The sequence below is a fragment of the Micromys minutus genome (assembly GCF_963924665.1).
Source record: "Micromys minutus genome assembly, chromosome: 11".
NCBI lineage: Eukaryota > Metazoa > Chordata > Mammalia > Rodentia > Muridae > Micromys > Micromys minutus.
In genome coordinates this window covers 18,266,526-18,284,344 of record NC_137980.1, presented here as the reverse complement: position 1 = coordinate 18,284,344, position 17,819 = coordinate 18,266,526, and the positions used below count along the sequence as shown (strand labels likewise).

Here is a 17,819-nt window from a genome sequence, read left to right as displayed (position 1 = left end):
TTTCCTGCATGTGCTTATCAGTGTGAGGAATATTTACTGTATAAATTCTCCTTTACCTGTTATAGCCCAAATTTGTAAATTGCTGTGAAATTGTTAATAATTCTTATATGTGGTCCTCATTAGCACCGTGTATGCCTCAGGGACCGGGTGCTGGAACGCAATGAGCATAATAAAAATGCCTTTTAGACATGTGAAAATAGCTTAGTCAGGAACCCCACTATAATCCAAGGCTGCATCTGATAACTAGAACAGTGACATCACTCACGATAACCACAGTCCTAGAACCACATGATGCCCTCTGGACAGTAGATAAGCCGAGACCAAGAGAACCTCTGCTCTGCACATCTGCAGAGACACAGCCCTGATCTGCAGCCATCGAGTCATGTTCTGGTTTTATTTACAACAGTTTAAGCTTCAAAAGGATTTTTAAAATAACTTTACATTGTCCCATAATATCATCTCTTAAGTTGTACTTGGTCTGTGTTAGAAAATTTTCTCTTGTTATTTTGTATTGACTTAAGAATATTAGTGCAAAGTCACCCTTTCTATTAGCATGTGACAATGATAAAGCAGGGTCATTTAAAACTTTTACTTTTAATAAGAGAAGAATATAGACTGTGGTAAAGCCTTTATAACTGGCTTTCAGTTATTTGTTACCTTGAGACATTAAGTTTCATTTTTTATATGATTTTATGACTTTATGTGTCCCACTGGTACTATGAAGGGGTCTTTCCCTTTCTTGGCATAATTCTTACTTTCTCCAAAGGTACCTGACTTACTCAGTTCTCTTCTTTTTTCTACTTATAGTGCAAAAAATATATTACACTTTATGGACATACTTATTAAATAAAGAAAGTGAGCTGTGTGTACTTCAATGTCTGGTCAGCATATATGAGGCCAGAGGGGCGTGTGTGCTAGCCAAGGGGAGGTTTGGAAATGCCCAATCATGGAGCTATGTAGGCATATTAAAATATAAAAAGTCTCTCTCTCTCTCTCTCTCTCTCTCTCTCTCTGTGTGTGTGTGTGTGTGTGTGTGTGTGTTTCATTTACAAACCCAGAGCTCTTGGGCAGGTGCAGAGCCACACACACACACACACCTGACAGGAGCACAGAGCAGATGAACAATCCACTACTACAATCACTGACCACTATGCACATGTGCTCTGCTGTGAAACAGTAGCCAAAGTATCAGTAGCAAGATACCTCAATATCAATGGGAGAAAATGGCTAAATGGATTTATGTGAGGCATAGATAAACTTAAATAAGGTCATGAAGAGACAAGGCAATTTTTATTCTCAAATATAATTCTTCAAAAATCAAAAGTGAACAGTACACATTTCTAACAATAAATGCAGGCTGCAACTGCCCTGTTTCTCCGACGGGCAGTCTACACAAAGATAAGCAACAATCTGATTTCAAACTTAAACACTAGCCTAGTTGTAAACAAATCCTTATTTAATGAGGTCTTCTACTCTTTTTCTTTCTTATTTATTCATTCATTTATTTATTTCTACTTATTCACTTTACACCCTGCTTACTGCCCCCCCCAGGTTACTCCCTCCCACAATCCCCCCCCCCTTCTCTGAGAGCATGGGCTCTGCCTGGATAACCTTCCCCTCCCTGGAACATCAAATCTCTGCAAGGCTAGGCACATCCTCTCCCACTGAGGCCAGACAAGAAAAGTCCAGCTAGAAGAACATATCTCACATAGCTTTTGGGGTGGCCCCCCACTCCTGTTCCAGTTGTTTGGGGACCCACATGAAGGACATCTTGTATTCTTCAAGATTCTCCTATGTATTGATGTTCATGAAAGTTTACCTCCAGTGTTTTGGTGACCCCGTGAAACTTCAGGGTGAGGAAATGGCACAGTGAATTCTGGGAATTCTTTTCTAGTTCTAAAAAAATAAATCAACTAATTAACAAAACCAGATTTTTAAATGCAAAGAAAACAATTTTGGCTACATTGTTCTATTATCATTGCAATTAGTATCAATTTCGTCAAGTGAATCTAAAAGTATTAAAATTAGTCAATGGATAAATGCAGGGATAGACACAATCTTAACTCCATTTAGATTTGAAAGTGACCTGAAAGATGACTATCTACCAAATAAGGGTGGCAAGCTTAGAGAAAACGGTTCTATCTTCAAATGATGGTTTAGCATTAGAGTTTTAATATAAGTGGATGTCATGTGAGAAATTTCTCGGCTATTACTTGCTACCTTTGTATCTCGTAGGAAATATAAAGGGGAAATAAAAAAGTCAAAAGAAAGAGAACTAAAACTAAATAATGATCATGTCTAATCTGCAATTTGACCCCGTGCTTTGGGGTAATTAAAAAAATGACTGAAAAAAAGCAATCAGCCAGCTATTTTATATCTTCATAGTAACTTACTTCATAAATACAAAGGCCATTTTCCTGTTTAAAATTAAAAACTCTCTTGTTTCAGGCATTTTAACAACATTTTTTAATGCATTAGACATTGTTATTTTGGTTTTATGCAAGAATGACAAATGAAGCATTTACTCCTGTCCAAAAATGGCCTATAGACGTTAGGTTGAAAATGTTGATTAAGCCCTTCAAACAGAATAATAATTTCTGTGAACCAACAGAAAAGAATGCTGTACTTGAGAATAGAATAACTGAAAACAAAATAAATCCACAGGCTTTAATCAACAAAAGAATTTCCTTCTTTGTTTGAATAAAAAAAGCCTCTATTAAATATGAAAAATAATTAAGTAAGGTCACAAACAAGATAGATGTCCAATCTATATGAGTAATTCAACAAATTATACATTATACAATAAAATATATCCTTCAAAACAGTTTAACTGTATAACATGGTAAATATAATTTTGTGTACATTGTTTAAAACAAACCAAATAAACAGACATCATTTTTTTGTAAAATTAAAAATATGTTATGCTAAAAATCAATTATATAAGAAAATAACTATGATAAATTGTTTATTTCAAATTTAAAAGCATATCCATAAAATGATCTCACATCTACAAAAATTTAACAAAACCATGCATATATATGTATACATATGGATATATATATATAAAATGATAAAATAAGATGCTCCAAAATGTTAACAATAATTTTCTAAGTATTAAATTATATCAATATTAGTGTTCCTTGCCTTTTTCTTTTTCATTTTTTATACATAAAATTATATTACTAATATTTGGGTAAAATGATAATTTTATAAAAATGGTTCTCAAATTTTTGAATCTTTGGACTGATACTCTTTAGGATCTCAAAGATGCTTATGTGGCTTATATAGACTTACATTTAAATATAAACATTAAAATTTAATACTTATTAAATTTTAAATGACAGTAATAATTTAGAAATATATTGAAATATTTAAATAAAAATAGTATTGCCTAAAATGAAAGAAATGAGTAAAGAGAGCTGCGGTTGGGCTTGGCAGATGGAGGCTCAACAGTTAAAACACTTGTTGCAGAAGCTTGATGATCCAAGTGTGTATCCCTAAAATCTACATAAAATGCTCAGAGTGTGGTAGCCTCCTCTGATTCTAGCCTCCCAAAGTGAACTGGATACTAAGCCTCCCTATCAGTGACCTCTGGTTTGAGAGTCCATGCCTCAGTGAATACAGTGGAGAGTCATTGAGGATGTCTGTAGAGGAATTTTAATCCTGCAACATGGCTTTTCTGATCACAGCCAGATTTTGTAGATCTGTGTGACCCACCTGGAATGCTGACATACCATTAGTACACACCTTTAATCCAAAACAATGACATCTAACTGGAGGGCAGACAAAGTAACAAATCAGAGGAAATTTTGACAAAATGAGTTAGAGAGAGGATATGCCAAACTCCCAGGAGAAGAGCTATTTAAGAGCTGTGGAGGGGGAGTGAGTTCACTTGTCAGTGAGTAGAGAATTGAGCCATTGGAAATCGGTACAGTGAGTGCAGTGCAGTGGGGTTGAGTTCATTCCTGAGTCCATGCAGTTCAGTGCAGGTCAGCAGAGGCAGTTGAAGCCAGAGAATGAGAGGGTGCCAAAGATTATAAAGAGTTGCCAGGGTTAGTTTGAGGTCAAGCAGAGCAATGCAGTGAAACTGAGAGAAGCCAGATTCAGTCAGTCAGCTTGGAGAAGAGGTTGACCCAAAAGGGTTGAACTCAGCCAGGGTTCAGAAAGAACTAGAAAGGGTGAGTTTAGTCAGCAGTGAGCCTCTAAGACAACAACTGGATCTGTCAAATAAGTTACTTTTATACCCGACATCAACCACAGGCCTCCACATGCTGGTGTATACATATGCATGAGTACCTACACATATATACTCACACATGCAAAACCACAAATTCATATGCACACATGTGCATATACATAAAATGGAAAAAGAAAGTAAAATTTGCAGAGTTTCACATTTCTGTGTGTACACACACGAACCTATGTGCATGTACATAAGCAGAGGTCAGAGAAGATTGAGTGTTTTCATCCATCACACTGCCTAAATTTTTTGGAGATAATCATTCCCTGATCACTGAGTCATTTACACTGCTCCAGTGTTTCACAGTTTTTTAAAGAAAAAAAATCTCTTTATTGTATGTCAGATACCTACCACTTTATATCTGCTCCTATGTTTATCTGTTTGACGAACATAACAAAAGTCCAGCCTCACAAAGGTATGTATTGCAAAACGGAGAAATGTTTTAGTAGCTGTGGTGGTTTGAATATGCTTGGCCAAGGGAGTGGTACTATTGGAGGTGTGGCCTTGTTGGAGGAACTGTGTCTCTCTGGGTATTGGCTTTAAAGACCCTCATCCTAGCTGCGTGGAAGCCAGTATTCTCCAATAGCCTTCGGATGAAGATGAAGAACTCTCAGCTTTTCCTGCACCATGCCTGCCTGAACACTGCCAAGCTCCCACCTTAATGATACTGGACTGAACCTCTGAACCTGTAAATCAGCCCCAATTAAATGTTGTCCTTATAAGAGTTGCTTGGTCATAGTTGTCTGTTCATATCAGTAAAACCCTACCTAAGCCTTAGGATAAATGTGGATGTTCTTAAGGGATGTTCTTAAGAATTCAGAATACATTGGTACAGGAGACAACTTCCGAAACAGAATACCAATATCTCAGGCAATAAGATCAACAATTAATAAATAGGACCTCATGAAATTAAAGAGCTTCTATAAAGCAAAGGACACCGTCAATAGGACAAAACAGCAGCCTACAGAATGGGAAAAGATTTTTGCCAACCCTTCATCTAATAGAGGGTTAATATCCAAAAGAACTCAAGGAAGTTAATAAAAAATAACCTAAATAACCAAATTTTAAGATGGTTAACAAGCCAAAGTGTCTAAATGAAGATGCTTCAATCCCACTTGGAACAGAGAAAAAAGCAATCACTGGGGACAGAGGGGGGCATGGAAACTGGGTGGGAAAAAGGAGGGGGGAATGGGAACATGGTAGTATTGGGGGGGACAACCGGAGTGAAGCCCTGAGAGCCAGCAGAAAGAATGGAACCAGGCAATCTCAGGAGGTAGGGCACCCTCTAGAAAGTACCAGAGATCTGGGAGGTGAGAGACTCTTAGGACTCAGAGGGAGGGACCTTTAATGAAATGTCCAACAGTGGGGACAGGGAATATGAAGAGCCCACCTCCATATAAAGTGGAGAGATGGGGCTGCCATCCCACAGTCAAAAACTCTGACCCAGAATTGTTCCTGTCTAAAAGAACAGCAGGGACAAAAATGAAGAAGAGACTGAGGGAAAGAAGGTCCAGTGACTGGTCCAATTTGGGATCCATCTCAAGGGGAGGCTCCAAGGCCTGACACTATTACTGATGCTATGGTGTGCTTACAGTCAGGAGGCTAGCATGGCTGCCCTCCAAGAAGCCCAACAAGCAGCTGACTGAGACAGATGCAAATACTTACATCCAAAGAATGGACAGAAGCCAGAGACCCTTGTGGTAGAGAAAGAATTAGGAAGACCAGCAGTCTCAACTAACCCACACCCAAGATCTCTCAGGCACTGAGCCACCAACCAGGCAGCATTACACGAGCTGGTCTGTGGCCCCTAAGATATACACAACAGAGGACTGCCTGGCCTGGCCTCAGTGAGAGAAGATGCACCTGACCCTCAAGAGACTTCAGACCCCATGAAATGGGGAGGCCTGCTGGGGCTTGGGGAGTGGAGACATCCTCTTGGAGACAGGAAGATGGAGGAATGGGATGAGGAACTGTCAGAGGGCAGACCATGAGAAGGATAACGACTGGACTGTAAAAATAAAACATTAAAGATTAAAAAATATTGAGTACAGAACTAAACAGAATTCTCAACAGAGAAATCTTGAATGGCTGAGAAACACTTAAATAAAACCAGCAGGGATGGAAATTGAGAAGAGCCTGAGGAAAAGAACATCCAGGGAAAGGCCCAAAAGGATATCCAGCTCAAGGGATGGTACCAAGGCCTGACACCATTACAGAGGCTGTGGAGCACTCACCAAAAAGGACCAACCATGACTGCGCTCTGAAAAACCGCAACAAGCAGCTGTAAGAATCAGATGCAGATATTTGCACCCAACAAACCAACAGAAGCTGCTGATCCCTGTGGCTGAATTAGGGAAAAGCTGGAGGAAGCTGAGGAGGAGGCAAGAGACCCTGTAGGAGGATCAGCAGTCTCAATTAACCTGGACCCCTGAGATCTCTTAGACTCTTGGATCTGGGGGTTCAGTCAGAGAAGACACACCTAAACCTGAAGAGACTGGAGGCCCCAGGGAGTTTAGAGGTCTAGCAGGGTGGATGGGGTCGGGACATGCTCATGGAGATGGGGCAGGGTAGGGAGGAAGTATGGGATGTAGAACAGAAGGAGGGTTGGATGGGAGGGGAATAAAATCTTGAGTGTAAAAATAAAAGAAGAAAAAAATGCTCAAAGTCCTTAGTCATCAGAGAATTGCAAGTCAAAACAACTCTGAGACTCTACCTTACACCTATCAGAATGGTTAAGATCAAAAACTCAAGAGACAGCATATGCTGATGAGGATGTAGAGCAAGAACACGTCTCTATTGCTGGTGGGAGTACAACTTGTATAACCACTTTGGAAATCAATTTGGCGGTTTCTCAGAAAATTAAATACTCCTAGCCTAAGACCCAGTTATACCATTCCTGGGCATATACCCAAAAGATGCTCCACTATGCCACAATGACCATTGCTCAACTATGTTCAAAGAAGCTTTCAAAGCCAGAAACAGGAAACAACCTATATGTCCTTCAACTGAAGAATAAACAAAGAAAATGTAGTTTATTTACACAATGAAATACTACTTGGCTATTAAAAACAAGGAAACAAGGACATCATGAAATCTGCAGGCAAATGGATGAAACTAGAAAATATCATCCTGAGTGAGATAACCCAGACCCAAAAGGAAATGCATGATATACCCTCACTTATAAGTAGGTATTAACCATAAACTACAGGGTAATTGTGCTATAATCCACAGACCCAATAAAGCCAAGTAACAAAGAGATCCCAAAAGAAGATGGTTGAATCTTTCTCAGAAAGGAAAACAAAATAAATCTTGGAGGTCAATGGAAGGAGGACACTGGGTGAAAGAGGGGGTGAGGAGAGGAATGGGATGTGTGGATGTGGGGGTGGGAGGACTTTAGAAAAAGACCAGCAGAATCAGGAGGAGAACAAAAACCACATGATCATCTCATTAAATGCTGAAAAAGCATTTGAAAAATTCAAAACCCCATTCAGTTTAAAAGCCTGGAAAGATCAGGAATCCAAGGCCCACTCCTAAACATACTAAAAGTAATATACAACAAACCAGTAGCCAACATCAAACTAAATGGAGAAAACTTGAAGCAATCTCACTGAAATCAGGGACAGACAAGGCTGCCCATTCTCTTCCTACCTACTCAATATAGTACTGGAAGTCCTGGCCAGAGCAATTAGACAACAAAAGGATGTCAAAGGGATACAAATTGAAAAGGAAGAAGTCAAAATATCACTATTTGCAGATGATATGATAGTATACTTAAGTGACCCTAAAATTTCATCAGAGAACTTCTACAGCTGATAAACAACTTCAACAAAGTGGCTGCATATAAAATTAACTCAAACAAATCAGCAGCTTTCCTCTATTCAAAGGATAAACAGATATAAAAATATTTTAGGGGTGACCCTAACCAAGCAAGTGAAAGATCTGCATGACAAGAACTTCAAGTCTCCAAAGAAGGAAATTGAAGAAGATCTCAGAAGATGGAAAGATCTCCCATGCTCACGGGTTAGAAGAATTAATATAGTAAAAATGGCCTTCTTGCCAAACGCAATCTACAGATTCAATGCAATTCCCATCAAAATTCCAACTCAATTCTTCATAGAGTTAGAATGATTAATTCTCAAATTCACTTGGAATAACAGAAAAGCCAGGATATCAAAAACTATCCTCAACAATAAAAGAACTTCTGGGGAAAATCATCATCCCTGACCTCAAGCTGTACAGATCAATGGTGATAAAAAACTGCATGGTATAGGTCCAGAGACAGGCAGGCAGATCAGTGAAATAGAACTGAAGACCTAGAAATGAAACCTCACACCTATGGTCACCTGATCTTTGACAAAGGAGCTAAAACCATTCAATGGAAAAAACACAGCATCTTCAACAAATGGTGCTGGTTCAACTGGAGGTCAGCGTGTGTAAGAATGAAAATTGATTTTTTCTTATCTCCTTGTACAAATCTCAAGTCTAAGTGGATCAAAGACTCCCACATAAAACCAGGTACATGGAAAGTAACAGAAGAGAAAGAGTTTAGAACACATAGGCACAGGGGAAATTTTCCTGAACAGAACATCAATGACTTATGCTCTAGGATCAAGAACTGATAAAAGGAACCTTATGAGATTGCAAAGCTTCTGGAAGACAAAGGATACTGTCTACAGAACAAAACAGCAACCAACAGAATGAAAAAAAATCTTTGCCAATCCTACATCTGATAGAGTGCTAATTTCCAATATATACAAAGAACTCAAAAAGTTAAACCCCAGAGAATCAAATAATCCAATTTAAAATGAGGTATAGAGCTAAAAAATAATTCTCAACTGAGGAATACTGAATGGCTGAGAAGCACCTCAAGAAATGTTCAACATCCCTAGTCACCAGGGAAATGCAAATCAAAACAACCCTGAGATTCCACTTCACACCAGTCAGAATGGCTAAGATCAAAAACTCAGATGACAGCAGATGCTGCCAAGGATGTGGAGAAAGAACACTTCTCCAATGTTGGTAGGATTGCAACTGCTCTGGAAATCAATCTGATTGTTCCTCAGAAAATCAGATATAGTACTATCTGAGGACCCAGCTATACCACTCCTGGGCATATACCCAAAAGACCTCCAACAAGCTCCACTATGTTCATAGGAGCCTTATTTATAATAACCAGAAGCTGGGAAGAATGTCCTTCAACAGAGGAATAGATACAGAAATTATGGTACATTTACACAATGGAATACTATTCATTTATTAGAAACAATGACTTTATGAAATTCGTAGGCAAATGGATGGAACTAAAAGCTTTCATCCTGAGTGAGGTAACCCAGTCACAAAAGAACACACATGACATGCACTCACTGATAAATGGATACTATCCCCCCAAAGCTTTGAATATTCAAAAAACAATTCACAGATCTTATAAAGCTCAAAGAAGGAAGGCCAAAATGTGGATGCCTCAGTCCTTCTTAGAAGGGAGAACAAAACACTCACGAGAGGAAATACAAAGTCATATAGAGAAGTAGGGATTGAAGAAAAGATCATTCAGAGACTGCCTCACCTAGGAATCCAGCCCACATGCAGCCACCAAACCTGAGCACTCATGCTGTTGCCAAGAAGTGCTTACTGGCAGAAACCAGATATGTATGCCTCCTCAGAGGTTCTTCCAGAGTCAGGTGAGAATGCTTGCAGCTAACCATTGGACTGAACAGGGAGAACAGAGTTAGAGAAGGGACTGAAGAAGCTGAAAAGGTTTGCAACCACAAGGTAAGAACAATAATATCAGCCAAACAAACCCTCCAGAGCTCCAAGAAACTAAAACACCAACTATGTACACATGGAGAGACTCATGGCTCCAGTTGCATATGCAGGAGAGGATAGCATTGTCTGGCATCAATGGAAGGAGAGACATTTGGTCCATTGAAGGCTCATTTGCCCAGTGTAGGGAAATGCCAATGTACTGGGTGTGGGTTGTTGGGAGTGGAAGTATCTTCATGGATACAAGGGCAGGGGGAGCAAAATGGGAGTGGGAGGAAAGGAGATAACATCTAAAATGTAAATATGGAGAATATCCAATTAAAAAAAAAGAGTTTCCCTGGTCATCGTTTCTCTTCACAGCAGTAGAAAGCCTAACAATAGGAACTCCCAGGAATCCATGAGGATGACGCTAGCTAAGACTCCCACAATATAGGATACAGAACCTGAACTGTTGGTCTCCTGCAAACAGGCAAAACTTCTAATGGAGGGACTTGGGCACCAACCCAGCTAAAAAACCTACCACTTGCAATATGTGCTGCCTACACAGGGGTAAAGATGGAGCAGAAATTGAGAAAATGGCCAGCCAACGACTGGTCCAGCTTGAGACTTCTGCCATGAGAAGGAACCCACCCGACACTGTTAATGATATTCTGCTAGATTTGCAAACAGGAACTTAGCATAATCATCATCAGGGAGGTTTCACCAGCAGCTGATGGAAACAGATGCAGAGACCCACAGCCAAATATTAGGCAGAGCTTGGGGAATCCTGCAGAAGAGGGAGAAGAAAGATTGTAGGAGCCAGAGAGGTTGAGAACACCGAAAGAAAACTACAGAATCAATTAATCTGGGCCCACTGAACTGACAACAGAAAGCATGCATGGGACTGACTTAGGCCTTCTGCACATATGTAACAGCAGAAGCAACGGCTGTCACTGACTCTATTGCCTTTGGAACGCTTTCCCCATACTGGTTGTTTCATTGAGCCTCAGTAGAAGATAAGCCTAGTTCTACTGCAATTTTATATGTCAACTCTAGTAGATATCCATGGGAGGCCTCCTCTTTCCTGATGAGAAAGGGAAGAGAAATGGATGTGGAAGTTGGGGCGAGTGAGGAGAGAAGGACTGGGAGAAAAGGAGGAAGGGGAAAGTGCAATCGGAATATAAAGTTAACTAATTAACTAATTAAAAAGCTGTAGGAGCAATATAAAAATCTCTTTTACAAGTACTTCCATCAGAAAAAGCTAAAGTCATCAAGATCAAGGGAAAGGAGTACACTGAGTTCCATAGAGACAATGAAGGGCAAGTGAGATCTAGAGAGGAACTGGGCAACGCTGTACCTCATGGAGGAAAATCAGCAAAATATGGATAAAGAAGCTCCTAAGTCAAGAGAAAAAAAAATCCTCAAGTGCATCATTTGTGCAAACCTGCCAGGAGGAACACAAGACAAAGTACCCTGATGCTTCTGCCAACTTCTCGGAGTTCTGCAGGAAGTGCTCAGAGAGGCAGAATAACATGTCTGCTAAAGGAAAGGGGAAATTTGAATACATGACAAAGGCTGACAAGACTTGTTATGAAGGAAAAATGAAAACCTTTATCTCTCCCAAAGAGACCGAAAAGAAGTTCAAGGATCCAATGCACCTAAGAGGCTTCCTTTGGCTTTGTTGTTCTGTTCTACCCAAAATTTGAAGAGGAACATACTGACTGGTCCATTGGTGATGTTTCAAACACACACACACTGGAAGTGGAACAGCACTGCTGCAGGTGAAAAGCAGCCTTATGAGAAGAAGGCTACCAAGCTGAAGAAAAAAATATAAAAATTATATTGCTGCCTATAGAGCTAATGGAAAACCTGATTCAGAGAAAAGGGTGCTGTCAAGGTAGAAAAGTACATTAAAAAAAAAAGGAAAAGGAAGAGAAGGAGGATGAAGAGGATGAGGAAAAATAAGAAAATGAATATGGTGATAACAAGCAAGTTGGTTCTAGAGCAGTTTTGTTGATAAAGTATTTAATCCCCTATGCACAACTCACTCCTTTTAAAGAAAAAAACTGAAATATAAAGCTATGTGAGAAACAGTACAGTGTCACTTTTTATATAGCTAGCATACTACTGAATGTGTCCTGGTGGTGTTTTCTATAGCCACTAACCTTGCCTGGTACAGTCTGGGAATTGTAAATTGACATGAAAATTTAAAGCAGGTTCATTTTGGTGCACTGCATGAATTACTTATATGTGGAGATGGTAGTTGTCTGGTTTTTGTTTTCATCTTCAGTTGTCTCTGATATAGCTTATACAAAGATAATTGCTCTGTTAACTAAATAGCACTCTTTAACTGAAAGAATATAAAACTGTAGCTGTGTTGTTTAAATTCTGAATGTTTCTAAGTCAGTATAGTTATTATTAAAAGAAAATGAAGAGAAAGGAGGGCACGGTTTTCTGAAGCCTCTGACTGCAGTGGGTAGTGGTTAATGCAGGGACACATCACTGTCAACATGCTGGCGATCAGCAACTGTGAGAGCTGAGCCAGAGATGGGACATCTCCAGCAACACCCCACCAAGGCTCAGGAGACATCAAACACTGTCACGCTGTCCTTTCGATATGAAATGACTACTGTACACATGAACCCACAGTATAGGTGGGTACCTACATAAGACTTGCACGAGATGAAAAAATTTAAAATTCTATGATGGAGGGAGGAGGGGCTGCTGAGGTCTTAGCCCTATGTGGGGAGCTATAGGCAATTGGTGGCTCCTGGGAGAGTCACTTTTGTTTAGATGTGTGACCACTGGAAGGTTGTCCATACCCAAGCTGATGATGCTACACACCTGAGCACATGGGTAGCACTAATTGCACTCGGTGGCTTAAAAGTTTTTAAACTATAAGCAGAGGACATGAAGTTGGGAGGGAATGTAGGACTAGGGGTGGGTATGATCAAGACACATCGTATTCGTGCATAAATTTTTCATGGAATAAATATAAAACCTTGAGGTTTTTCATTGGCAACATTAATTATTAGTTGTCTTTCTTATTCATTTTAAATGCTTAATTCTAATTATGTGTGTGCATCTGTGTGTGAGTGTGTACACTGACCCTACAAAGGCCAGAGAAGTCAGACCCCTTGCCCTGTCTTCATAGGCAGTCATGGACAACCCAACACAGGCGCTAGGGACTGAATGTGGTTTCTCTGCAAGAGCAGTATGTACTTCTGACCGCTGAGACATATAACTAAGTGTGAATAACTAGTTTGTCAATTATTCTTTTGAGTTTTTTTAAAGTGGGTTTTATGATGTTTACGACTAAAGCAACTATACCTCTGCTTCTTTTGTGACTACATTGCACAGAAGTGCTTTAAGCCTATCACAAGTTTCACCACACACTGAAAGGGTATACACTTAAAAGTAGACATCTCATAAACCAGCAATTTTTCTATTTCATCAGGCACATTCTTAAGTAAATTTAGCATCATGTCCTTTTTCAGTTAGCACACGGCACTAAACAAACCAAGATGACTTCTAGTAACGTGTGGCATTGCTACCCTGGCTCCGCTAAGCCCCTTCAGCATGTTACTCACCACTGCTTAGTCAGCACTGTTGGTGCGAGTGTAAACCCCATGGAAAGGGGCAAATAATAGTAGTGCTATTAAGAGAACAGTTTTTCCAAGTCACCGAAAAGAACCTCAGGAACTATCAGGGTGCCCACAAGCCATATTTTGGGAACCACTGTTTTTAAATAACTGAGAGAATACTGCACCAACTCTACAAACTCTTCCTTAATGCCATGCTACAAGTTTTATTTTTAAATAAAATTAGCAGACAGAACCAAGTTAGTTTAATCTAATTCAAGTTTTCATATGCAATTCAATTTTCCGTGAATATTTATAAAACCACCTATATTTACCCCACTAACACTCCAGAACACACAATTTTAAAAGTCTCATAGAAACAAAGGCTCAGCTGTGAAAACAATAACAATAGAATGGAAGCATCGTACTTAACTGGAACAGAGTCTGACTTTCTGTTGTTTTATCCTGAGGCTCCTAAGGGGGAAAAGCGTAGTGTTAGTTTGATTGCTTTTTTTCAAACTAAGAAATTATAATCGAATGAAACAAACCAAAAACATAGCAGTTCAAAGATTTCTTACAGTAGTGTTTCTTAGTTGTTTAATGTTTTCATTTTTCAAGATTATAATATAGCTATATCTTAGCTCTTTACCTTTCCTCCCTTTAAACCTTTCCTCTTACATCCCTTTGCTCTTTTAAATTGATGGTCTCTTCTCTTTTTCATAAATTGTTGTTTTATGTGTGTGTGTCTGTCTGTCTGTGTGTGTGTGTGTGTGTGTATACATGCATGCATATGTGTGAATGTGTATGCATGTGAGTGTGTGTGTAAGTATGTGTTTCTAAAGACATAAATATAACCTGCTCAGTCTGTATAAATGCCAGCATGTGGTTTTGACAGCCAATCAGTGTGCTCATCTCTAGGAAAGACTACCTCTCTCCCACTCATCATTCCTCATTTGCATGTAGTTCTTGGAATAGGGCTGGAGACTTGTAAGCTTTGTCATAGTGAAAAATGCGGATGAAATGTGCTATCTTAACCACTTTTGAAGTGCACAGATCTAGGATACTCAGTAACTTACATCTTCTACAACCACTATCACCACGAATTTCTAGACCTTTGCTCTCTGGAACTCCTTAGTTGAAACTCTGTGCCCTTTAAACACAAATCCTCATTTCCATCTACTCATGGTCACCTACTTTCTGTCTCTATGAATTTGGCTTCTCTAGGAATATCATGGAATAGGAACCATACAGTGTTTGTTATTTGTGAATAGCTTATTTTACAGAACAAGGTTGATTCATGCATAAATAGTAAATAAATAAATTCTGGTCTTTGAGTTCAACACTTGGGAGACAAACACAGGGAAAGATAGATTCCTTATGAGTTTGAAGCCAGCCTAACCTACAGAACAAATCCAAGTCAGCCCAGGGTACACACACACACACACACACACACACACACACACACAAACCATAAATAATAATTGTTTTAAATTATCAAAATAGAGGTGGTTATAATTTTTATGGTTGTGATGTTTTACAAATCCTCTATGAGAGAGGTCAAAATAGAGCACATCTAAATAAAAAGGGGGCTGTTAAATTAAATCAACCTATACTTTTAATTACTTTGGGCTACTAGACCAAGGACATGCTATTTTGGGAGACCAGTTCGAAGTTTATATTGACAGAAAAGAAGAAAAGGCTTTGAACTTCTTCCAAAGTAATAAAACTCAGATTTTACAAATGAAGACCCCTGAAGATCTTTACTGCAGACAAGATGAAATCAGGAAGACCAAACAGGACAGGTAACATGGTTTGCTGATCTTTGTACATAGAAACAGCCTTGAAACTGGCTGAGGCATAAAAAGGTCTCTAGCCAGAACTTCCGCTACTCATAGATAATGGATCTTATTGGCTACAGAGTTCTAAAGATCATTGTGCCATTTTTTCATATGGCATGAACAGTGATTTATATTGTACTTTGATTATATGGTCAAGCTAACTTCTAAATAAAGACAGTTGTCTTTCAGTTGCTTAAAGAGCAGAAAACCGTCCTTAATTGATCTGTACATCCTGCACATTTCATAAAATGTCTTTGTAGAATTATGTATTGTTTGTAAGGTATATTGCAGAATGGAAGACTGGGAGGGGCAACCATGACAGGATTCAGCCTTGAGGATACTGAGATGCTGAGACCTGCTGTTCCAGTTCTCTGATTGATCCTGCCTCAAACAGATGCTATTTCTAAAGACTGCTTCTAGAACAGTTTCAGGAAAGACTGCTAATCCCAGATGAGTAGCAGAGCGCAGGCTTAGATAATTTAACACGATTGGTCCCTGGAGCTCGGGCTTAGATGGTTTACAATGATTGGCCTAGAAAGCGCAGGCTTAGATAATTTAAAATAATTGGTTTATGATTCGCGGGCTTTGCCATGATTGGTTTGTGATTCAAGGGCTTTGTTGTGAGCCCTATAAAAGCTGTCCCACTGCACTCGGGAGTCCGCTGTCCTCTACCCTTGTGTGGCGTTCGACTGTGGGCCTCAGCACGCTTGGAATAAAAATCCTCTAGCAGTTTGCATCAAGATAGCTTCTCATGAGTGATTTGGGGTGTCGCCTCTCCTGGGACGGAACATGGGGGGGTTCTCACTTTGAGGGTCTTTCCTATGTATGTGCTACTTGTCAGTTAAACAGCCTATGGTACCACTTGTCAATTAAACAGCTTAGGCAGGAAATAGAGGTGGGACAGCCAGTAGAAAGGGAGCACAGGTAACCACATGGCAGAAGAGCCTAGCTATATGGTCATGGTATTTGTAAATACATTTTGAGTCTGAGTCTTATTTCTGGGAACATGGGCCTAGGAGAACTACTGCAAAGCCTGTTGTCTGTATTTAAATTAGCATGGTATGTACACACCAGCCCACAGGTCTTCCTTCCCAGATCGTCCTCATCTACAACAGCTACACACAAAGCACGCCTTCCAGGAAAGACAGCTGCCACCCGGTGTTAGCCTCTTTAGGTAGAATTCATTTAGTAGTCTGACTCAAGTTAAAATATAATTTTTTAAAAAACTCCAGGAAACATCTTTTCAGTTCTTTCCATATTTTTATTTCTGATATATTAAAGCCTCCTCAGATAGTTAAAATAGGCTTTAAATAGTTTAAGATAGTTTTAAAGGCTTCTTTTTGAAGAACAAAAGAAAAAGTAGGAACATGTCGATTTAGAAAATAATAAAACTAACTACACATGTTTAAGTGGTTCCATTGCATTGTCTACCATTTAACTGTAACCCAAAACAAATGCAGTGTAAAGAAAGGTTAAAAGATGTTTCTAGTTTTCCAATAAAATTTTTAAAAAGAGGAACAATTATCAAGTACCTCATTTATCTTTAACGTCCTAATTTCAAAACAAACATATGATAACTCACTATCTTAGGACAATCTTTGGAAGACACATCCACTAACTCAGAAGTATCTAAGGCAATTGCAACCAAATTGTTGGTCATCAGAAATTACCTGATAGACTTCAACATGAATATGTCTAGGTTCTACCTGTACAGGTCTGGTAATCTATAATTGTAAAAAACTACTCTAAGTACTGTAGTAATAGATGATTCAAAGCCATATTCTTTTTTAAGATACAAGTGAGAGCCTGAGACAAAGTTGCATATTAAGTGCTTATAAAATAAACAGGATTTTTTTTCTTAAGGACTACAAACATAGTTTACTACAAAGTACTTGCCTAGAGGGTAAAAGTTCAATCCCCAGAACCACAACGGAAAAGATAGATACATACATGCATGCATACATACGTACATACATATATACACACACAAAATCCTTATTTCCGTTATACAAGCTAGATAAAAAGTTATTTTTTCATAATTCATAAATCACAAAAGGCAATTTTAAACAAAGTATTAGAAGCCAAATATAGATATTACAGTTTCAAAGAAAACTATCTGGCACCGAATTTCCTCTTTTTATCAAAAATAATTCATAAAATGAACCTTCCTAGCTATGGCATTAAATAAACCTTCAGTCACCATTGGATCTCCTGCATTTCTGCTACAGAAACAGAGACTAAAGAGATGGACCAGTCACTAAGTGCTTGACCTGCAAGCATGAGGAGCTGAGTTCTATCTCCAGCGTCCTCATAAAAGCCTGGTGCAGTTGTTTGTACCCAGATCAGTCAGTGATGGAGAGGCAGAAACAGGAAGACCCCTGAGGCTTTTTGGCCAGACACCCATCAGAATCAGTTAATCCA

At 39.1% G+C, this 17,819-nt stretch overlaps 1 protein-coding gene across 1 annotated transcript in view; it reads right to left on the bottom strand.

The window, feature by feature from the left end:
• The window catches only part of ANKRD31 (ankyrin repeat domain 31), a gene marked incomplete at both ends in the record, with an annotated part of 131,538 nt that overhangs the window by 101,854 nt on the left and 11,865 nt on the right, over positions 1–17,819 (bottom strand). The window contains 2 exons of the mRNA XM_080925105.1: positions 1,820–1,896; positions 13,994–14,034. Coding sequence (XP_080781231.1) covers positions 1,820–1,896; positions 13,994–14,034 — 118 coding nt within the window. The remainder of the gene's footprint in view (positions 1–1,819; positions 1,897–13,993; positions 14,035–17,819) is intronic.